Below are 23,318 nucleotides of genomic sequence, written 5' to 3'. Positions count from 1 at the left end.
GGGCTTAAGGAAGGATTCATCACGCATGTCAACGTGCTGAGCACTCCTTAGAATGAATGGAACTTGGTTAAGGTAGAGTCCTATGGGGATTCTGATTCCCTGCCTTCTCTCCTCAATGTTATGAACAATAAGAAACCCCACACCTGAAATCCTGGTGATCCCCTCAAAACAGACTCTCGGTACTCTTTTCCCTTAAGGACAGATTTTACCGGAGTCTCCCATTCCCCTTCCCACCCCACAACTCCCCCTTGAAAGATCAGACTCCAGCTTCCAGGAATTTGGGTTTCAGGAACCACATTTCTACAGCATCTCTTAATCTTCCATCTAAGCCAACGAAAAACGCGGCCGGAAGATCCCCCTACTCGCTGGCCCAGAGCCTCAATCACACCGGCATTCCGATTGCCAAAGAGTGAAGGGGGAGAGGCTGCAGAGGAGTCCCCAGTCCCAGTAGCCTGTCTACTCAGACCTGTTCAAGTTGCTCCTGGGCACAGCTCACTTGCAGCGCGCAGATCCGAACGCAAGGAGTGTCTCCAGGGGAGGTTCTCAGGGGAACCCAGACGCCCAGCTTCCAGCGCGCGGCGCAGTCGCTGCTGGGGGACCCAGAGAGCCCCCTGTCTCCTTTAGGGGTCGTAGCCTGAAGAGGTCTCTCTATTCAGCCCCTCGAATTACACTGCGTCCGCTCCCTCCCGCAGAGACTCCACTCCCCCGCGAAGGGGCTCTCACACGCACGCCGGAGGGTTTTGGTCTCGGCGACCTATGAGCGCAGAGGCCATGCAGGGTCTCAGTCGGGCTCCGCGTGTGTCCGCTCTCCCCATCCCAAGTGACAAACCATACGCATCATGGGAGGTGGCTCTCTCGCGGTGCATTTCTCCTGAGGGCGGAACAAGATTGTCACTCCTTCTTCTAACTCCGAAGAAGTTTCTTGGTCCCATACTCTAGGCTCTCCGCTCAGCCAAGCAGCAAATCAGGCCTTCGCGCCCGGGCAGTCCCGGAGCCAAGGTGCAAAGGTTTTGTGAGTGGCTTACCCGACTGGATGCACCTTGAGGACCCTTTCAAGAGCTGGGGCGGGGGTGGGTAGTCGCTGGAATAAGTGCGCTCAGTTGTCTGCGCACCACTTGGCTGAGGCCCTCTTCCTTGTCCCCGAACTGCTTTACATTCCTGATGCCTTTCTCGGCTTCTGGGCGCCCCACACAGCCCAGCGCTGACAGCATAAGGAGAGGAAGGGGTGTGTGTGGAGACAAGGGGGACGGAGGCTGGTGGCTTGGTCCGTTGAGGCTGGTCTCGGCCACTTTGCCACCTTCCTCTCTCCACCTGGGTTCGCAGCCTCCCCTCTCCGGAGAAGGTCCCCTGGCCACTTCGTAGGCTGCTCTTTTGTGTTTCTCTCTCTCCTCGTCCCTCCTACCTCTTGATCCGGGGGCCCCCAGCATCCCCTAATCCGCTCTACTCCTTTCCGCCGAGGGAAGGCCACTTGGCAGTTCCTGCGTACCCCGGGCCTCAGCCTGCGTCAGTAGGCGGAGCTGCTGGGCAGCAGGTCGTAGCGCTCCTCACTGTAGACCACCACGCCGGGCGGAGAGTAGAGCATGTCGGGCTCCGCGGCCTGGTGGAGAGGCGCCAGGGCCTGCCGGCCTGGTCCTCGGGCTCCGGCTTGGTGGCGGCTGCGAACGGGCGCATGCTAGTGAGAGAAGGCGACGCGAGGCGCCGCAGTAGATTCTCGAGCGCATTGCGGAACTCGCGGCGCACGAGGCAGTAGAGGATGGGCTTGAGGCAGCTGTTGGAGTGCGCCAGGCACACGCTCACCGGGAGCGCGTACACCTGGCACAGGAAGTACTCTTGGCTGAAGGGCACCGCGTTGAACTTGATGAGGATGTTCCAGGTGGTGAGTGCCTGGTTAGGCAACCAGCACAGGAAGAAGGATAGGACCACGACGGTCACTGATTTGGTGGCCTTGGAGCGTCTCCGGGCGCTGGCTCTGGCCAGGCCTCCCCCGGCTGCTGCGGCTCCTACTTCGGTCCCTGCCACGCGGTGGTCGGAGATGAAGCGCACCAGCAGCAGACAGCGCAGGCTGATGATGCCCAGCGGCGGCAAGAAGCCCAACAGCACCTTCTGCAAGTGGTAGAGGCCCAGCTAGGACTGCCTGTCGCGGCCTAGCAACTTGTCCGGGAAGCGCACCAGGCACAACTCCTCGCGCATCACCTTGATCGTGGTGGAGAAGATGGCTTTGGGCAGCGAGGCCAGCGCAGATCAACACGCGCAGTGCTTTGGCGGAGAAGCGGCAGCTGTCCCCCAGGCTCCGGCCGCAGCAGTCACCCCGGCCGTGCCCTCGGGTCCGGTGGCTCTTAAGAGGCAAGGCCACCGAGTGGTAGCGCGCCACGCTCGTGGAGGTGAGAAAGAAGACGCTGGCGTTCATGTTCACGGACGTCACTGTGGAGACGATCTTCCACGTTGCCTTGCCAAAAGGCCATCTGAAGTCGAGGGAGTTTTCCACAGCTCAGAACGGCAGGGTGAGCACGAACTGCATGTCCGTCAGCACCAGCTTGGTGACGAAGAGGTTGATGGAGGACTTGCGCCAGCCCTGCTTACTCTTCATCAGGTAGAGCACCAGGAGGTTGCCCGTCAGCCCCAACGCGCAAACCGCCCAGTGCACCACGCTGATGAGGATCCTCACCCGCGCCTGGGTGTCCGCGCTCTCTGCCCCGCCGCCGCCCGGGGGATGCCCTGGCCCCGCGCCGGCTGGCAACTCTAGCCCCAGCTCCCACGACAAGTCCTGGAGCTGCAGCGACGCGTTGCCGCTAGTGTTGGTCGCCTGCGGAAGGTCCGGCATCAGACTGAAGAGTTCTGCGAGCTCGTCCCCGCCAGCCACCTTATTCATGGTGGCTTTCGCGGCTGCAGCGGCCACCTGCCTGCGCAGGTGCCTCTAGGTCAGGTTTCGGGAGATAAGCCCTAAGGGAGTCCAGCTCTCCCGGGGTTCCGGCGTGCCTGGGGGTTTTCAAAGCAGCCGCGGAAGAGAGAGCCTAGGACCAGGGCGCCAGGCGCGTCCCCGGGGAGCGGAGCTTGGCCTTGGGCGCGGGAGTTGCGCGGAGCGTCTGTTCTGAAGGGGAATTCGAGAGCCTAGGAGCACAGCATCTAAGGCGAGCGGTCGGCGTCTAGAGGTTCTCCGGCCAAGGTGGCAGTCTCCGGGTCCCTACTGTAAGAGTCAGACTTTGCCCCCTGCGTTTCCCGCTGTCACTTGGTCGCTAGCGCATACCCGCCCTGCCGCTCAAGGCCGCTATTGGGGGCCCTCTCCTTCTCTTTTAAATACCTTTGTCGGTTTCCTCCGCAGTTGCGTGGACGAGGCTTCTGAACAGAGTTCTGCCTACCTCGCTCTGACTCTCTGCAGGGCTTTCGATGCTGCCCTCGCGGCTTCGCGTCTCCGTCTCTCCGCTGTTGTCAGCTCCCGGGGAATTGCCAGCAGCGTTCCCGCGATTTGCATCCCCACCCGCCAAACCGAGGCCGCGGGCCCCCAAGGAGCCTGCGTAACCCCCGCGCCGTGAGAGGGGGCGCTTTCCGAGGTGCTGAACTTCGCCGCGCCCGCCGCGGGGGGAGCGGGGAGAGGTGCGCGGCAGGAAGAGCCCAGCGGCCAATTTCCCTTTTCCTCTTCAGCTTCAAAAGGAAATGGTCGTAACCCTTTATTTTCCTATGTTGCTGGAGAAAGTAGGCTTTGATTTGCGATCGCTTTTCCTTTCTTATTCTCAAACATAACTATTAGAATTTTTTTCTTTCTCACTCCCAAATGCTCAATCTTTTGCCCATTTTTCTTTTCTTTTCTTTTCTTTTTTTGCGGTACGCAGGCCTCTCACTGTTGTGGCCTCTCCCGTTGCGGAGCACAGGCTCCGGACGCGCAGGCTCAGCGGCCATGGCTCACGGGCCCAGCCGCTCCGCGGCATGTGGGATCTTCCCGGACCGGGGCACGAACCCGTGTCCCCTGCATCGGCAGGCGGACTCTCAACCACTGCGCCACCAGGGAAGCCCCCATTTTTCTTTTTTAAAGCAATGATAGTGGCCTCTTTTATCATGCCCAGACCTTAAATCAGAAGATGAGGGCTCTTCCTGAATACACAAACGCCAGCTCCACTTCCCCTTATTAATTAGCTGACCACTTTAATTGGTGTCTGTGACTGTCAGGATTTTCAAAGCGTCTTCACATAACAAAACTCTGGGTTCATGTGTTGCCCTCTGCTTTGGTGTATTCTGAGAACTGAAGCGAAGCAGAGCATGTAATTGGTCCGCCGACTTCACAGACATTAGATGTTTAGCTCTCAGCCGAGAGCTCTTCAACAGATTGTTTACTCATATACAACCACACTCTACCTTGATGCAGTTGGAATAGAGGATTTCATAAGGCTGTTGTTTGGCCACCAGCCCCCTATTTCCACTACTATTATAATCAGAACTCTTAACCAGTGATTTTTTTTTTCTTTCAGACCAGTGGAAGTAAATTCTAAGGAATCTTTTAAGTTCCTTTGGGCAACGGGAACCAATATAAACCATTTGAATTACTTCTTAAATTGAAGTTTATTTAAATGCCAGATCAACCGCTCTGGTGTAAAATGTACATTTGTTAGGATAAACTTAAGAAATTTGAAATGTTTTCCTCACTGTCCGGGACTAAACTGAAACAAAAGTATCTTATGCGTAACTGTCCTCACTCTTGCAGAGCTCGTGACTTTACTTACAGAGATAAAGAGTTTGTGCCTTGAAAGCAGAGGTGATAGAAAAAGCATAGTGAAAAAGAAACCGCGGTGCCCAAAACATATGAAGGGAAACGGAAACAATCTTGATTCCAAAGCGGGAGCACAGTTCCGGAGAACACGCTTCACGGTAGTCTCTGGTCTACTCCGTTTACCCGCTAGAGGGCGCCAAGGCTTTAATCAAAACCAAAACCAAACCAAACCACTTCCTTTGAGAAGTTCTGATCTGGAGAAACTCAGTTCTGCGCGGAACCGATACACAGGTCTCTTCTGTTTACATCTCTTATCCCTGCTTTAGTAGCCTCATCTTCAAGTTTACTTTTCACTCAAATTTTTACTAGCTCTTTCTCCATCAGATTTTTATTTCTCCTTTATTTAAAAAAAGTTTAAAAAATATTTCAAGGTGCTGTTGAAAAACAAGGAAGCTTAGGGCATACCCTGAAAGCCTTTTGCCTCGGTTTCCTAGTATGTACATGGGAGGAATTGTGGTTTTCAAATATTCTGAGGATAGGTGCTGAGCAGGTGACATCTGAGTCAGCTGGGGAGCTTGCTAAAATATAAGTTGCTGCTCTCCTCCCAGCCCCATGCGGCCACAGAGATTCTGATTCTCAGCGGAGTCAGAAAGGGGCTCAACAATCTACATTTTAAAAACATTCTTCCAGGTGATACTAATTTTCCCCCAAGTTTGGGAACATCTGGATTAACTTTTATTCCTTTTCTGTCTCTCCATGTGAAAAAATTTAAGTCCCAAAGAAATACTAATGTCCACTGGTGGTTGATCACATACCAGGATTGGAAGCAAAGGAAGAGAAGGGCGTCTCAACAGGTTTCCTTAAAATCACATTTAGGCCCAATAGTGATATTTTCTTCACTGTAGGACAGGGGGGGACCATGTGCTCCTGAGGTCTGCCAGGCCTTGAGTACTTGGCAGCAGGACTCAGACTGAGCCCCTAGGAGAGGCTCTTCCCAAGTGTGACTCCCAGAGAATGCTGCCAGAGTGCTTCCGGGCCTAGAAGGCTCTTCATTTCCAAATCTGTTCTCTGAAAATGAAGCACACGTGTGAGCAGGAATTTATAGCATCACTTAATTAAGTCTGTGTCATGGAAGGAAAAAAATCCCTTTTCAAATAAGTTCTTTTTCAGTATGACCTTAAGATATTTTAGACCATTTTTCTTAAAGGCAAGGGCCATGTTTTTCTCAACCAGCATCTAAAATATTCAAAGAGAGAGGCATATCAGTCATGGTCAAATATCATTTAGGTATACTGTTAAAATATTACCAAAATCTTACCATATAAATTCCTAACGTAAAATTTGGAAAATTGACAATGTTGTCAAATTGTATGTTGATCCATAAGGATCAACCTTATGGAAAAATTAAAAGAGGGGCTCTTTTAGTTGGTTTTAACCCAGCTATTACCCCTCCTCCTGCCCCATTAATCTAATTGTGTGTCAAGTTTTATTACTGAGGATCCACACTTGTCAGTCTGTTTTCCCAAGTTAGTACCTTTGCTACCCTTTCTTGTGCAAGTTCTTCCTCTATTGTCATCTCTCTCTTCCCCCACTTCAGCATATTTCGATGTTACTTACACTGTTTAATATTACTGGCAAAAGGTTACTGTCTGGGAGGAAGCTTTCTGAATTCTCCGAGAAATAGGTATTGATCTTTTCCCCTCTCAATTATCACAGACCCTCTATCAGCACACCTGTTAAGGCATACCTCCCTATCAAGAAGTGCTGTGGCTCTTTCTGAATATGTCTCATTTTGTTTAAGAGCGTCAGCCTGGCAGGGCAGAGCGTGTATCATCATCATTGTTGTTTGCCCTTAGTGCCGGGCTCAGACTTTTCACATGTATGGGCACAGGACACACTTCAGGACTCTGCATTCAGATGCAATCTTCCTACTAAGGCAATTCCTTCAAAGGTAACTTACAAGTTTCCCTTAACTATCTACTCCTATAGAATATCCAAGTCTAACTCCAGGGAATTGATTTATTTAAAAACCCTTTCATTTTTACCTAAGCTAGACCTCCATCTATAAAGCCACCTGCACATTAAAACCACTTAAAAATATTGATGCCCGGTGCCGACCTTACACCAATAAAATGGGAATCATTTGTTAAGAGTAAGATATGTGGTTCCATAGGGCTTATTATAAAAAATTGCAGCTCCCCTACAGCTGGACCATCCATATTTCTTTTGCCCAGAGGCACATTCAAATCTTTTAACCGATTCTTTTGCTATATACTGCATAACTCTGGTTGAAATACTTATATTGGTATTTTATTTTTTCATTGTAGGCATTAATAGTTTACTCCCTACCATGGAAGGTGAAAGTTTAGCTTTTTACTCACACATCCTCTCCTTCCACTTCTCCCAACGTCCTGACACCCCCCCAGTTTAGTTATATTGTACTTCTGAAAGATCCGTCCCCAGCATTTTCGCTGTAATGACTATGTAAACGTTAACAACTGAGCCATATATAGTATATGATTGTTATCCTTTTCTTTCACAACTTTTTGTCTCCATTGGAATTCATAATTATCTTTGTTACTAAGGTAGGAAAGACCAAGTAGAAGCTACTAGGACTGCTTCTACCTACCAAAATAGTAAACCCAAACCATACCACCCACCTGAAGGAATCTTGGAGGAATAAGGGTTATCATCAAGGATTTGAAAGACGCAGAGATGGAAGTGAAGCAGGAGCTATTTCCACTTAGGACAACAGGCACTGCTGCATCTTGCCCACATTTTCAGTGATCTGCTGGCTCGCTTCTTCGACGTTGGGCAGCATCTGGGGTCACAGCTCCTGCAATGCCCACCAGATCTCTTCCTTCAACTTTTTTGAGACATCAGCCAGCCACGTACGCAGCTCCGTGCCAAAAGGTGTCATCTTCTCCCGCAGGCCTCTCACTGGCGATATCGGAGGCAGTGAGAGACAGACGTGGACTCAAGTTTGTTTTCAGGGGTTCCAGAAGAAGAATATTTGTTTTAAAAAGGAAGACAGGAGGGTAATATGTCTGGAGGTGGTTGAAAGTCCTCTTACTCCAGCTCCAAAGACTAGTTGGCCAACAGATTTAGGTAGGTTGTTCCAGCAGGCGAAGAGCAAAGAACCAAAGTTGACCCTGGGTGGGAGACCATGCTGGAAGGAATGGCACATGGTGAGACCAGGACGAGCAAGTGTCAGATCACACAGAGCCTAGGAGACCATGACTGAGAGTTTGGATTTCATTCGAAACTCAAGAGCAAGCTACTGGAGGGATTTAAGTAGGTTTAGAGATGCTGTTGGTGCCCTGCCCATCTCCCCTCCTCACATGCCATTTCCCTAGTTGCCAACTTGACCTTCAGATACCAGCTCCTGTGACTCTTTCCCAGTGGCCTTTCTCTGAAGCTGCTTTGCTTGTTTGTGGGGCTGCCTATGGGTGGTGGGGACTTAATCTCCCACTCTCACCTCTCAGAGGAGCCTACAACAAATGACTGATGGAGGTTGGTGTATAGGTACCCCAGCTCCCTTGTCCCTTTGTCAGAGTAACTCTGATTATGCGTTTTAACTTATTCCCCAGAGTTTAGAGATAAGCTTTAGCTGGCAGAGTGGCAACTTGTTTGACGATACATGCTTATTGGGTTTCTCCCGTTCCCTGTCACACTTAACTTTCAGTGTCTTCAGGGGCCTCCTTCCAAATAAACTACTTTCACTAGAATTTTTGGTTCTGGATCTGATTTGGGGAGAGTCCAAATCAGAACAGCAGGGGAATTATGCAATCCAGTTCACACATTATAAAGACCATACTGATTGGTAAAACAGTTATAAGGCATGAAGGGTGCAAACTGGGAGCCTGGAAAAAGACTACTGCAACAGTCTAGGTGGGAGATGGTGGCAGCTTGCCTTAGTCGATTCAGGCTGCTATAACAAAAACACCGGAGACCAGGTAAAGGAAACAGCAAACACTTATTTATTACAGTTCCAGATTCTGGGAAGTCCAAGATTAAGGCACTGGCAGATTTGGCGTCTGGTGAAGGCCTAGTTCATAGAAGGTCATCTTCTATTCTTCTATGCTGGGTCCTCCATTGCAGAAGGGGCAAGAGAATTTTCTGGGGTCTCTTCTATAAAGGCACTAATCCCATTCATGAAGGCTCTATCCTCATGACCCAATCTCCTCTCAGAGGTCCCACCTTCTAAAACCATTACATTGAGGGTTAGGATTTCAACCCATGAATTTTGATGGGACATAAACATTCAGTCCAGCTTAAGGGTGGTGACTGTGGAGGTGGAGAGAAGTCCTGACTTGAATTTTTATTTGGACAGTAGAATCACCAGGATGTGGTAATGATGATGGGTTGGAAGGGGTTAGAGGTGAGAGGAAAAGTAGTTTCCAATATGGCCTCATCCTAGGTGGTTAACAGACATTTAGTGTGATGGAAAGACTGGAAAATGAAAGACTTTGGTAGAAGATCAAGAGATTTCTTATGGACATATTGCCTTTTTGTGGAGCTTGCAAATTAGGAATGGACTGATCTTTAATGCTATAAGAACAGATGAAATCATTCAAGGAGAGAGAGCATAGAAAAGAAGACCTGAGCCAACATGGGTGGTACAGGAAAGTCAGTTTCTTAAAATGAAGTTTCTATGACATTTTTTGGAGGAAGTTATCATAATGAACATTTTAATTTTATTATCTATTTTAAAAATTAGTTCTCTTGGAGAAAACTGGAACTATCTCCACCAAGCTGAACCTGGATAATAGAGACAAATAGAAAATATTAAAAAGAAAAATTGAGCATATGTTTACTAGGACTAAGACCTTGAAGAATGTGATAACTATTTTCACTAAGTACAGAAAATATTGATATACTATTACCTGGGGTCCTTCACAGATCAAGAGAGGCCTGGGACACCTCCAATATTTTCCTAAGGCTCCTAATATAGATAAATACAGATATAGATATAGTTTACATAATGATATGTACTCTAATGAAAACATGCCAAAAACAAATTACAAAATAATATTGTTATAATTTACATATTTACTATTTAAAAATTTGGTATTTTAATGTAAGTAAAGACTGAGTTGATGCAAAAGCCTAAGTTTGATGCCAATTGCGAGTGCAAGATCCAGGTATCCCCCGCTACTCCCTACACTCTTCCGTTCCCTCTGATGCCAACCACTGTGATAACTTTGGACCCAAAGAGGGAAGAACTCACCTTGGAGTGGGAATGATATTTCTTTTCTTCCCTGATGTCCTCTTTGTCAATAAACAAACTTTGAACCATAGGCTGTAGAAGAGGAGGCATCATCTACTCTCGGGCTGAGGCAATTGTAGGGCTGGACTTCAGGCTGGGTGGATGGCTGGGTGGGCTGGACTTCCCTGTGGAAGGAGTTGGGCTGAGATACTCAGATTATGAGCCTCAAAAGAGTAGCCAAGGCTAGTAGCAGGATAAGCAGTCCTCTGTGAAATTCCTTCTCCAAGTGTTTAGAGAAGAGTTGTTAAAAACCATCGCCTGGATTTAAGTGGGAATGAAAGAAGAGATTTGAATTCATGCCTACAGTGGATTGGTGCCAGGAGAGAAAAATAGCCTGGAAAAGAGCTATAGGACTGTACATTGTGACCTGATTTTCCAAGGTCACGGGTGATTCATTTGAAGTTCACATTGTTGGCAGAAGGGGCTAAACAACCACCAGGCGGATTTGTGGAGTATTCAAGCATTCTTCCTGGATTCTTGTGGTTTCTTTGCAAGTGGAATACAAGGTAGGGATGGATTTTCCTTGGGATGGGGCTTAGAAAATGAGCACTGGAGATATAAATAAAAAGTATGACCTCATTTTTTGCTTTCAAGATGTAACAATGAGGAAATATGTCTGGTAAAGATGTGGTAACATTCATTATGTGTAAGAGAGTCATTCTGCTGTGTTTTGAAACAAGTATAAAGACTGTCTGATGTTTCGGTACTTATAATCACAGAGATAATATACTGATGTGAAAAGTTGAGTAAACACATAAAGCTATAATCCAATTAATGTCACCTATAATTAACGGGTAAATAAAGTCTAGGATGTGAGTTTGGGGTAGTTTGTTCTGGGAAGATTTCTGCTGGGCAGAAGAACTTGAGCTGGATCTAGATAAGAGAACAGGAAATTACTCCCAGAGTCAGATTAGAGAGAAGATATATAATCAGAACTTTATAGAGTCTGGGGTTCTACAAAGCAAAGTGTGTTTTCAGATAAGAGAGAGGAGAAAAGGGTCCATCCTCTCAAGATCCCTTTGGAGTATGTACAGGCACCGCTCACTCTGCATTACTTCTTCTTAATCTGTAAGTATCACATCTTTCGTTCTACCGTAATTATAAATTGAGTTCTTACTATGTGCAATGCGACGCGTTAGGTGTTTGGACAATTAACAACAAAAACATCAATGACACAGTATGATTAAAGATTGAAGTGATGATAACCAATCACATGTCACATTTATTTGGATGCTGTATTATTTTCCTAGGGTTTCTGTAACAAATTACCACAAACCAGGTGGCTTAAAACAACAGAAATGTATTATCTCACAGTTCTGGAGGCTAGAAGTCAGAAGTCAGGGTGTTGGCAGAGTTGGTTCCTTCTGGAGGCTCCGAGAAGGAGACCATCCCATGCCTCTCTCCTAGCTTCTGAGGGGGTCGAAGGTAATTTCTTGTCTTGTAACTGCATCACCCTCATCTCTGTCTCTGTCTTCAGATGGCATTCTCCTCTCCGTGTCTATCTTTGTGTCTCTATTTTATCTCCTTATAAGGGCACTAGTCATTGAATTAGGGTCCACTCTAATCCAGGATGACCTCATTCTAATTACTTTCATCTGCAAAGACCCTATGTCCAAACAAGATCACATTCACAGGAATCCGGGGCTAGGATTTGAACATATCTTTTTTGGGGACACAATTCTACCCACTACAGATAACAACCGTGTGCACTGTGCCAAAGGTTCTGCATTATCTCACCCAATGCTCACAATGGGTGAGGTTGATACTATTGTTATCCCAAATCTGATTTCCAGACTTTTATCCCCAGAACTCCAGAGTTGTAAATTCAACTGCTGCTTGACATTTCTACATAGTTTCTGATTTTCCTTCAGTTTTCTCAATCTTAGTAAATGGCATTACTATTCACTTAACTGTTCAAGCTTAAAATCCAAGAGTAATTCTTTATTTCTCATTTTCCCATAAAACCAGTCTAACCCAATCTAGTAGGTCCTGTTATCCTGTTCTCAAGAACAGAAACAAAAACCCTGAAGACCAAAAAATTCCTGAATTGATCTACTTCTTCCCATTTATTCACTTCTCTCTGCATGAGTTATCTCTTCCAAGATAATGATTTATGCTGAAACTTTATGGCTTAAAAAAACAAACATTGGGCTTCCCTGGTGGCACAGTGGTTGAGAGTCCGCCTGCCGATGCAGGGGACACGGGTTCGTGCCCCGGTCCGGGAAGACCCCACATGCTGTGGAGCGGCTGGGCCTGTGAGCCATGGCCGCTGAGCCTGCGCGTCTGGAGCCTGTGCTCCGCAGCGGGAGAGACCACAACAGTGAGAGGCCCGCGTACCGCAAAACAAAACAAAACAAAACATTATTCCACAGTTTGTGTAGGTCAGGAATCCAGGTGCAGCATAGTGTCATTGGCTCAAGGTCTCTCCTGAGGTTTCAGTTAAGGTATCAGTTGGGGCTGTGGTTTTATCTGAAGGCATGGGTGCTAGGGAGAGGGATTTGCCTTTAAGCTCACTCACATGCTTGCTGGCAGATCTTCAGCTTTCACCGTGTGGGATTCTCCACAGGGCTGCTTCACATTACTGCATCTGATTTCCACCAGGGCGACTGTTGAGGGAGGCTAGAGAGGGAGAGAGAGGAAGAGAGAGGAAACCCAGCATGAAAGCTGGAGTCTTTTTAGAACAAAACAACAGAAGAGACATGCCCACCACTTCTGCTATATTCTATTCTTTAGAGGCAAGTCAGTAAATCAAGTTCACACTCAAGGAGACGGGAGTTATACAAGAGTGTGATTACTAGGAAGCAGGGGTCGTTGAGACTATCTTAAAGGCTGATTACTACAACAGGGCAGGTGCTCACAATATCCAGCAGAAAACAAGAGTTGAAGGGCTACTCAGCTGAGCAGATATTTCAAGAGCCACAAGGTGCTGGGGCAACAGAGATTGAAGTTCAAGCCTGATAAAGTGGAGGAGAATAGGTAAATAGTCCAGGCTTTCAGTCAAAACCCCAGAAGAGGAACATCTGTTTTTTTTTTTTTGTTTTGTTTTTTTGCGGTACGCGGGCCTCTCACTGCTGCGGCCTCTCCCGCTGCGGCGCACAGGCTCCGGACGCGCAGGCTCAGCGGCCATGGCTCACGAGCCCAGCCGCTCGGCGGCATGTGGGATCCTCCCAGACCGGGGGACGAACCCGCGTCCCCCGCATCGGCAGGTGGACTCTCAACCACTGCGCCACCAGGGAAGCCCAAGAGGCACATCTTAACGGTAAGTTCTACACTCTATTCTCACCAACCAGAAAATATATACTTTATTCAACTATATACAGAGCACTCACCAAAATAGGCCATATGCTGGGCCAAAATCAAGGTTCAACAAATTTCAAACGATTGAAATCATGCAGAACATGTATTTATTTTAAACAGCTTTATTGGAGTATAACTGCTTTACAATGGTGTGTTAGTTTCTGCTTTATAACAAAGTGAATCATCTGTACAAATACATATATCTCCATATCTCCTCCCTCTTGCGTCTCCCTCCCACCCTCCCTATCCCACCCCTCTAGGTGGTCACAAAACACCGAGCTGATCTCCCTGTGCTATGCGGCTACTTTCCACTAGCTGTCGATTTTACATTTGGTAGTGTATATATGTCCATGCCACTCTCTCACTTCGTTCCAGCTTACCCTTCCCCCTCCCCATGTCCTCAAGTCCATTCTCTACTACATCTGCGTCTTTATTCCTGTCCTGCCCCTAGGTTCTTCAGAACTATATATATATATATATATATATATATTAGATTCCATATATATGTGTTAGCATATAGTATTTGTTTTTCTCTTTCTGACTTACTTCACTCTGTATGATAGACTCTAGGTCCATCCACCTCACTACAAATAACTCAGTTTCGTTTCTTTTTATGGCTGACTAACATTCCATTGCATATATGTGCCACATCTTCTTTATCCGTTCATCTGTCAGTGGACACTTAGGTTGCTTCCATGTCCTGACTACTGTAAACAGGGCTGCAATGAACGTTGTGGTACATGACTCTTTTTGAATTATGGTTTCTCAAGGCATATGCCCAGTAGTGGGATTTCTGGGTCGCATGGTAGTTCTATTTTTAGTTCTTTAAGGAACCTCCATACTGTTCTCCATAGTGGCTGTATCAATTTGCATTCCCACCAACAGTGCAAGAGGGTTCCATTTTCTCCACACCCTCTCCAGCATTCATTGTCTCTAGATTTTTTGATGATGGCCATTCTGACCGGTGTGAGATGATATCTCATTGTAGTTTTGATTTGCATTTCTCTAATGGTTAATGATGTTGAGCATTCTTTCATGTGTTTGTTGGCAATCTGTATATCTTCTTTGGAGAAATGCCTATGTAGGTCTTCTGCCCATTTTTGGATTGCATTGTTTGTTGTTTTGATATTCAGCTGCATGAGCTGCTTGTAAACTTTGGAGATTAATCCCTTGTCAGTTGCTTCATTTGCAAATATTTTCTCCCATTCTGAGGGTTGTCTTTTGGTCTTGTTTATGGTTTCCTTTGCTGTGCAAAAGCTTTTAAGTTTCATTAGGTCACATTTGTTTATTTTTGTTTTTATTTCCATTACTCTAGGAGGTGGGTCAAAAAGGATCTTGCTGTGATTTATGTCATAGAGCGTTCTGCCTATGTTTTCCTCTAAGAGTTTCATTGTGTCTGGCCTTACATTTAGGTCTTTAATCCATTTTGAATTTATTTTTGTGTATGGTGTTAGGGAGTGTTCTAATTTCATTCTTTTACATGTAGCTGTCCAGTTTTCCCAGCACCACTTATTGAAGAGGCTGTCTTTTCTCCATTGTACATTCTTGCCTCCTTTATCAAAGATAAGGTGGCCATGTGTGCATGGGTTTATCTCTGGGCTTTCTATCCTGTTCCATTGTTCCATATTTCCGTTTTTGTGCCAGTACCATACTGTCTTGATTACTGTAGCTTTGTAGTATAATGTGAAGTCCAGGAGCCTGATTCTTGCAGCTCAATTTTTCTTTCTCAAGATTGTTTTGGCTATTTGGGGTCTCTTGTGTTTCCATTAAAATTGTGAAATTTTTTGTTCTAGCTCTGTGAAAAATACCATTCATAGTTTGATAGGGATTGCGTTGACTCTGTAGATTGCTTTGGGTAGTATAGTCATTTTCACAATGTTGATTCTTCCAATCCAAGAATATGGTATATCTCTCCATCTGTTTGTATCATCTTTATATCTTTCTTCAGTGTCTTATAGTTTTCTGCATACAGGTCTTTTGTTTCCTTAGGTAGGTTTATTCCTAGGTATTTTATTCTTTTTGTTGCAATGGTAAATGAGAGTGTTTCCTTAATTTCTCTTTCAGATTTTTCATTATTGTGTAGGAATGCAAGAGATTTCTGTGCACTAATTTTGTATCCTGCTACTTTACCAAATTCATTGATTAGCTCTAGTAGTTTTCTGGTAGCATCTTTAGGATTCTTTACGTATAGTATCATGTCATCTGCAAACAGTGACAGCTTTACTTCTTCTTTTCTGATTTGGATTCATTTTATTTCTTTTCCTTCTCTGATTGCTGAGGCTAAAACTTCCAAAATTTTCTTGAATAATGGTGGTGAGAGTGGACAACCTTGTCTTATTCCTGACCTTAGAGGAAATAGTTTCAGTTTTTCACATTTAGAACAGTGTTGGCTGTGGGTTTGTCATATATGGCCTTTATTATGTTGAGGAACGTTCCCTCTATGCCTACTTTCTGGAGGGTTTTTATCATAACTGGGTGTTGAATTTTGTCGAACACTTTTTCTGCAGCTATTAAGATGATCATATGGTTTTGTCCTTCAGTGTGTTAATATGGTGTGTCACATTGATTGATTTGCATATATTGAAGAATCCTTGCATTCTGGGGTAAACCCCACTTGATCATGGTGTATGACCCTTTTAATGTGCTGTTGGATTCTGTTTGCTAATATTTTGTTGAGGATTTTTGCATCTATGTTCATCAGTGATATTGGCCTGGAGTTTCCTTTCTTTGTGACATCTTTGTCTGGTTTTGGTATCAGGGTGATGGTGGTCTTGTAGAATGAGTTTGAGAGTGTTTCTCTCTCTGCTATATTTCAGAAGAGTTTGAGAAGGATAGGTGTTAGCTCTTCTCTAAATATTTGATAGAATTCACTTGTGAAGCCATCTGGTCCTGGGCTTTTGCTTGTTGGAAGATTTTTAATCATAGTCTCAATTTCAGTGCTTGTGATTGGTCTGTTCATATTTTCTATTTCTTCCTGGTTCAGTCTTGGAAGGTTGTGTTTTATAAGAATTTGTCCATTTCTTTCAGGTTGTCCATTTTTTTGGCATATAGTTGCTTGTAGTAATCTCTCAGGAGCCTTTGTATTTCTGCAGTGTCAGTTGTTACTTCTCCTTTTTCATTTCTACTTCTATTGATTTGAGTCTTCTCCCTTTTTTTCTTGATGAGTCTGGCTAATCGTTTATCAATTATGTTTATCTTCTCAAAGAACCAGATTTTATTTTATTGATCTTTGCTATTGTTTCCTTCATTTCTTTTTCATTATTTCTGCTCTGATCCTTATGATTTCTTTCCTTCTTCTAACTTTGGGTTTTTTTGTTCTTCTTTCTCTAATTGCTTTAGGTGTAAGGTTAGGTTCTTTATTTGAGCTCTTTCTTGTTTCTTGAGGTAGGATTGTATTGCTATAAACTTCCCTCTTAGAACTGCTTTTGCTGCATCCCATAGGTTTTGGGTCGTCGTGTCTCCATTGTCATTTGTTTCTAGGTATTTTTTGATTTCCTCTTTGATTTCTTCAGTGATCACTTCATTATTAACTAGTGTATTGTTTAGCCTCCATGTGTTTGTATTTTTTACAGATCTTTTCCTGTAATTGATATCTAGTCTCATAGCGTTGTGGTCAGAAAAGATACTTGATACAATTTCAATTTTCTTAAATTTACCAAGGCTTGATTTGTGACCCAAGATATGATCTATCCTGGAGAATGTTCCATGAGCACTTGAGAAGAAAGTGTATTCTATTGTTTTTGGTTGGAATGTCCTATAAATATCAATTAAGTCCATCTTGTTTAATGTATCATTTAAAGGTTGTGTTTCCTTATTTATTTTCATTTTGGGTGATCTGTCCATTGGTGAAAGTAGGGTGTTAAAATCCCCTATTATGACTGTGTTGCTGTCGATTTCCCCTTTTATGGCTCTTAGCATTTGCCTTATGTATTTAGGTGCTCCTATGTTGGGTGCATAAATATTTACAATTATTATATCTTCTTCTTGTATTGATCCCTTGATCATTATGTAGTGTCCTTCTTTGTCTCTTGTAACAGTCTTTATTTTAAAGTGTATTTTGTCTGATATGACAGTTGCTATTCCAGCTTTCTTTGATTTCCATTTGCGTGGAATAACTTTTTCCATCCTCTCACTTTCAGTCTGTATGTGTCCCTAAGTCTGAAGTTGGTCTCTTGTAGACAGCATATATACAGGTCTTGTTTTTGTATCCATTTGGCCAGTCTATGTCTTTTGGTTGGAGCATTTAATCGATTTACATTTAAGGTAGTTATCAATATGTATGTTCCTATTATCATTTTCTTAATTGTTTTGTGTTTGTTATTGTAGGTCTTTTCCTTCTCTCATGTTTCCTGCCTAGAGAAGTTCCTTTAGCATTTGTTGTTAAGCTGGTTTGGTGGTGCTGAATTCTCTTAGCTTTTGCTTGTCTGTAAGGGTTTTAATTTCTCTGTTCAATCTGAATGAGGTCCTTGCTGGGTAGAGTAATCTTGGCTCTAGATTTTTCCCTTTCATCTCTTTAAATATGTCCTGCCACTCCCTTCTGGCTTGCAGAGTTTCTGCTGAACGATCAGCTGTTAACCTTATGGGGATTCCCTTTTATGTTATTTGTTGCTTTTCCCTTGCTGCTTTTAATATATTTTCTTTGTATTTAATTTTTGATAGTTTGATTAATATGTGTCTTGGTGTGTTTCTCCTTGGAGTTATCCTGTATGGGACTCTCTGTGCTTCCTGGACTTGACTGACTATTTCCTTTCCCATATTAGGGAAGTTTTCAACTATGATCTCTTCAAATATTTTCTCAGTCCCTTTCTTTTCCTCTTCTTCTTCTGGGACCTCTATAATTTGAATGTTTGTGCATTTAATGTTGTCCCAGAGGTCTCAGAGACTGTCCTGAATTCTTTTCATTCTTTTTTCTTTATTCTGCTCTCAGTAGTTATTTCCACTCTTTTATCTTCCAGGTCACTTATCCGTTTTTCTGCCTCAGTTATTCTGCTATTGATTCCTTCTAGAGAATTTTTTATTTCATTTATTGTGTTGTTCATCATTGTTTGTTTGCTCTTTAGTTCTTCTAGGTCCTTGTTAAACGTTTCTTTTATTTTCTCCATTCTATTTCCAAGATTTTGGATCATCTTTACTATTGTTATTCTGAAATGTTTTTCAGGTAGACTCCCTATTTCCTCTTCATTTATTTGGTCTGGTGGGTTTTTACCTTGCTCCTTCATCTGCTGTGTGTTTCTCTGTCTTCTCATTTTGCTTAACTTACTGTGTTTGGGGTCTCCTTTTCGTAGGCTGCGGTTTTGTAGTTCCCGTTGTTTTTGGTGTCTGCCCCCAGTGGCTAAGGTTGGTTTAGTGGGTTGTGTAGGCTTCCTGGTGGAGGGGACTGGTGCCTGTGTTCTGGTGGATGAGGCTGGATCTGATCTTTCTGGTGGGCAGGACCGCGTCTGGTGGTGGGTTTTGGGGTGTCTGTGAACTTATTACGATTTTAGGCAGTTTCTCTGCTAATGGGTAGGGTTGTGTTCCTGTCTTGCTAGTTGTTTGGCATAGGGTGTCCAGCACTGTAGCTTACTGGTCAGTGGGTGGAGCTGGCTCTTAGCATTGAGCTGGAGATCTCTGGGAGACCTTTTGCCGTTTGACATTACGTGGAGCCAGGAGGTCTCTGGTGGACCAATGTCCTGAACTCGGCTTTCCCACCTCAGAGGCACAGGCCTGACACCTGGCCAGAGCACCGAGACCCTGTCAGTCACATGGGTTTCTTCTGGCCTCTGCTACTGGCCAGCAATCCTTGGCATTCCTTGGCTTGAGGCAGAATAACTCAAATCTCTGCCTCAGTAGTCACATGGCATTCCTCCTGGGTCTCTGTGTCCAAATTTCCCTCCTCCTTACGGTCATTCCTCTTGCAGTCTGCAATCTCCCTCCACCCAGTCTCTATTTACACCTGGAAACAGGAGACGCTCATGCGCAGGTGGAGTAGGATGTCCCAGGGATGCAGTGGTGTCTGCGGGTGACGCCAGGCTAATTGAAGGTGTTGTCTCCTCATTGTAGTTTTGATTTGCATTTCTCTAATAATTAGTGATGTTGAGCATCTTTTCATGTATCTGTTGGCCATCTGTATGTCTTCTTTGGAGAAATGTCTATTTACATCTTCTGCCCATTTTTATTATATCTTGTAGTTTCAAATTGCATTTCCCTAATGAAAAATGATGTTAATAATCTTTTCATGGGTTTATTAGCTATCTTTTGTGAAGTTCTCATTTAAATATTTCACCTATTTTTATTGGTTGTTTGTCTTTTTCTTACTGAGTTGTAAGAGATCTTTATATATTTAAGAGACACGCCATTTTTCAGATATATGTTTTGTAAATATTTTCTCCTTGTCCATGACTTACCTTTTTATCTTCATCACAGTGTTTTTTGATGAAGGCCAATTAATTGATTTCTTTTCTTTTAGCATTTGTACTTTGGGGTTTTATTTAAGAGACTTTTGCCAAACCCAAGTTAAGTAAGGATTTCTCCCAAGTTTTCTTCTAAAATTCGATATATTTAGCTCTTAAATTTCACTTGAAAGAGAAATATGATGTCTTTGAAGTTAATTTTTGTATATGTTGTGATTTCAGGGTCAAAGTTATTTTTTTTCATGCATTTATATAGTTCTTTCAGCATCACTTATTGAAATCATTATATATATATCTTTCTGTCTTTTCAGATTCTTTTCCCTTATAGTCTATTACAAAATATTGAGTATAGTTCCCTGTGCTATACAGCAGGTCCTTGTTGGCTATCTATTTTTTATGTAGTAGTGTGTATATGTTAATCCCATGAAGCCTTGCTTTTAAGTTTTGCTAAGTGAGACCAGGACAACATTTATTCCAGGTATAATTTTGTTCCACTATTGAGGCAACATCCTTCTGATGCCTTGTGTATTGTAAGGCTATTTTCCAATTTGACTGGTGGGAAAGCAAACTATTTCTAGCACTGTGTAATCACTGGAGTTGTTCCACCTGAATCTTTCCAGTGTTTTCTTTTTTTAAATTATTCCTCCTCCTTCAGATAGTTTATTCCCATGCATGGGCTGAGAAGTACTCAGTTAAAGGCTTGCAGGGAATCTGCTACACATTTCTGAGACTCTCTCTACACGCAGCAGACCTCTCTGTGCATGTCTCTCCTCTTCCATAATCTGTCCTGCAAACTCTTAGCTACTTTGGCTTCCTTGAATTCCTAACTGCATCCTCAATTCAGAGAGACCATTAAGCTGTTTGGGGTCCCCCTCCCTGCACTGCAGCCTGAAAACTCTCTCTAGGCAGTAATCTGGGTAATTGCTAGGCTCGCATCACTTGTTTGCCTTCTTTCAGGGATTGTAGTCCTGTGCTGCTTGTTGTAGTGTCTGAAACCATGGTTTCATATATTTTGCCCATTATATTTTTAGTCATTTACACCAAAAGGGAAAATTGCATTTCTGTTACCCCATCAAGATTGAAACTGGAAATCCCTTTTCCTAGATATTGTATCCTGTTTGTGTAAGGTTGGGAGTGTCTCTACAATATCCTCCTCAAGCCACATATCTTCAGGATTCTAGTTTAAAAACATCTGGCATTTATCAGAGAGAAAGATAGTTGAAGTACTTTTAATTGCTGACTTGTAGTGTGAACTTTTTTTTAAAAAATAAATTTATTTATTTATTTATTTATCTTGGTTGCATTGGGTCTTTGCTGCTGTGGGCGGGCTTTCTCTAGTTGTGGCAAGTGGGGATTACTCTTCGTTGCGGTGCGCGGGCTTCTCACTGCGGTGGCTTCTCTTGTTGTGGAGCATGGGCTATAGGCATGCAGGCTTCAGTAGTTGTGGCACGTGGGCTCAGTAGTTGTGGCTCACGGGCTCTAGAGCGTAGGCTCAGTAGTTGTGGTGCACAGGCTTAGTTGCTCTGTGGCATGTGGGGTCTTCCTGGACCAGAGATCGAACCCGTGTCCCCTGCATTGGCAGGCAGATTCTTAACCACTGTGCTACCAGGGAAGTCCCAGTATGAACTCTTGATTAAATATTACCTAACCCTTCTCAAGGTTCCTATCGTTTTTCTAGGGTGTACATTAAAAGTAATACATACCAATATTATTGATAAAAAATATTTTGAAGTAAATTGTAGATATTGTATCCCCTTCTCCCCAGTAAAAATTTGCCTGTGGACCTGGGATGTTGGTTTCACTTTCCAAATCCTCACCAGCAGAGCGCCAGCCAGGGGTTCTTCTTTCTTGTCTATGTGCCAAGATTAGATGCTGGAGCCAGGACCACGTGCAGAAGTGACAGAGAGGGGGTGCTCAGAGCGCTGCCACAGTCCCCTGAGCAGTGGCCGCTGCCCCACCTTCTGCTGAGGTACGTATTGTCTGTTGTAACAAGTATCAGTGCTAACAAACCCCTCCTTGCTGCAGTGACTGGTGATCTCTATTGTTACGTTTGCATTTAACAAATATGCACAGGAGAGTACTTATTCCTGAGGGCGAAGAGAGGAGAGGATAGTCTAATACTAAGACCAGAATCGATTTCCCAAGGTCAGGTGGGATTGAGGAGAGGAAGCCAACTCTTAACAGAGGGGCGTTTCCATGGGCATCAAGGCAGATCATTCCCCAGAATATTCTCCAGTAAGTCACCCACCCACACACCCATCCTCCGATCAGATATTCATTTACCATTTTCATCTTTGAGGGAAATGCAGAAATAAAACATAGTCTGTACCTTCAGTTTATAATCAAGTGGAAAATCAATCATAACCAGTCATAAGATTCATTAACCTGAATCTCACTGCAGGAAATGCAGCTCCAGTTGTCACTTTTTAATTCACCACATGATAGCATCACTTCTTTCTATAAGTCTTTCATAGACTTCTGCCTGTCTTACACACTAAGCCATATGTTCAATAAACATAGCCTGTGTACTGAATTTTCTCACACTGGATTTCAAAGGCTCCATCCGTCTATCCATACACATATCACCTCTCTCCCCTTCAAAAGATGAATCGCAGCACCTTAATCTGATCACGGCCGCTGCAGGAAGCAGTGACTGAATCAATACAACCCTTTGCTCTTGGGGACCTCTCAGGAGACTTGGTACAGATTTAGCAGGACGGCAAAACAAGTAACTAATAGTGTGAGTCTGTGTTATCAGCAACACTCAGAGGGCTATGAAGCAACAAAGGAGGCCTTCTCGTTGCCAAGGAGGCAACCCTGGCAGCACCATTTGGAGAGAACAGCCAGGGTGGATAAAGGTGTTAGCAGAGTACCTTGCCCTCTGCCAGCCATCCCCTGGGCCTCGCGAGAGCACTGAGTCTGGCTATCCGTGCTCTGGAGAATCAAAGTTCTACAAAGACCCATCCCATGGCTGTAAAGATAACCTCTCCCTGGGTCTGGCAGGGGAGTTTATCTCTACAACACCATCAAGAGATCTTTTATCTTAAGCCAGGGTCAACTTCAAAGATGATTTTTCATTATTTTGATGTGTATCTTTTAAAGCACTTCATCCTGAGGAGAAATATATACTGTCCATGGAAATAAAGTTTTTTTGAGCAATTAGGGACCTTCATAAATGTCGAGGAAAGATCTCTAACATGAACTAGTGGTATGCACACATCTGCCTGATTTTAGATAAGGTGCCCATGACTAAGCTTTATTTCCATCATTTTTCCAGTGGTTAGCAGATAAATTAATAAAGTGAATGAATAGACAAATTGTGGTAGATCCATATGATGGAATACTATGCAGAAATAAAAAGGAGCAGAGTATTGGCACACAAAACATACAAATAATTATGCTGAGTGAATGAAGACAGATAAAAGTGAGTATATACTATATGACTCCATTATGTAAAATTTTAGAAAATGCTAATCTCCAGTGAAGGAAAGCAGGGCAGTGGCTTCCTGTGGTTGGGGGTGATGCAAGTAGGGACAGGAGGAAGGGATTACAAAGGAGCAAGAGGAAACTTCAGGTCTGACACATACACCCACACACAAACACACACATACACACACACACTTGCACACACATGTACATGTCAAATTTTATTGTGGTGATGGTT

The 23,318-nt window shown here is 44.2% G+C and overlaps 1 protein-coding gene across 1 annotated transcript; it reads right to left on the bottom strand.

Moving 5' to 3' along the window:
• Positions 1-1,504: 1,504 nt before the first annotated feature.
• RXFP3 (relaxin family peptide receptor 3) lies at positions 1,505-18,898 on the bottom strand. The gene is given in 5 exon segments (XM_029216793.1): positions 1,505-1,629; positions 1,632-2,239; positions 2,241-2,914; positions 3,357-3,508; positions 18,829-18,898. Coding segments are annotated over 5 exon segments (1,629 nt in total).
• Positions 18,899-23,318: the final 4,420 nt, after the last annotated feature.

The sequence above is a fragment of the Monodon monoceros genome, unplaced genomic scaffold (assembly GCF_005190385.1).
Source record: "Monodon monoceros isolate NGI ecotype Baffin Bay Population unplaced genomic scaffold, NGI_Narwhal_1 Super_Scaffold_12, whole genome shotgun sequence".
NCBI lineage: Eukaryota > Metazoa > Chordata > Mammalia > Artiodactyla > Monodontidae > Monodon > Monodon monoceros.
Note: the sequence above shows the minus strand (reverse complement) of the source record. Positions and strands in the feature narration are given on the sequence as shown.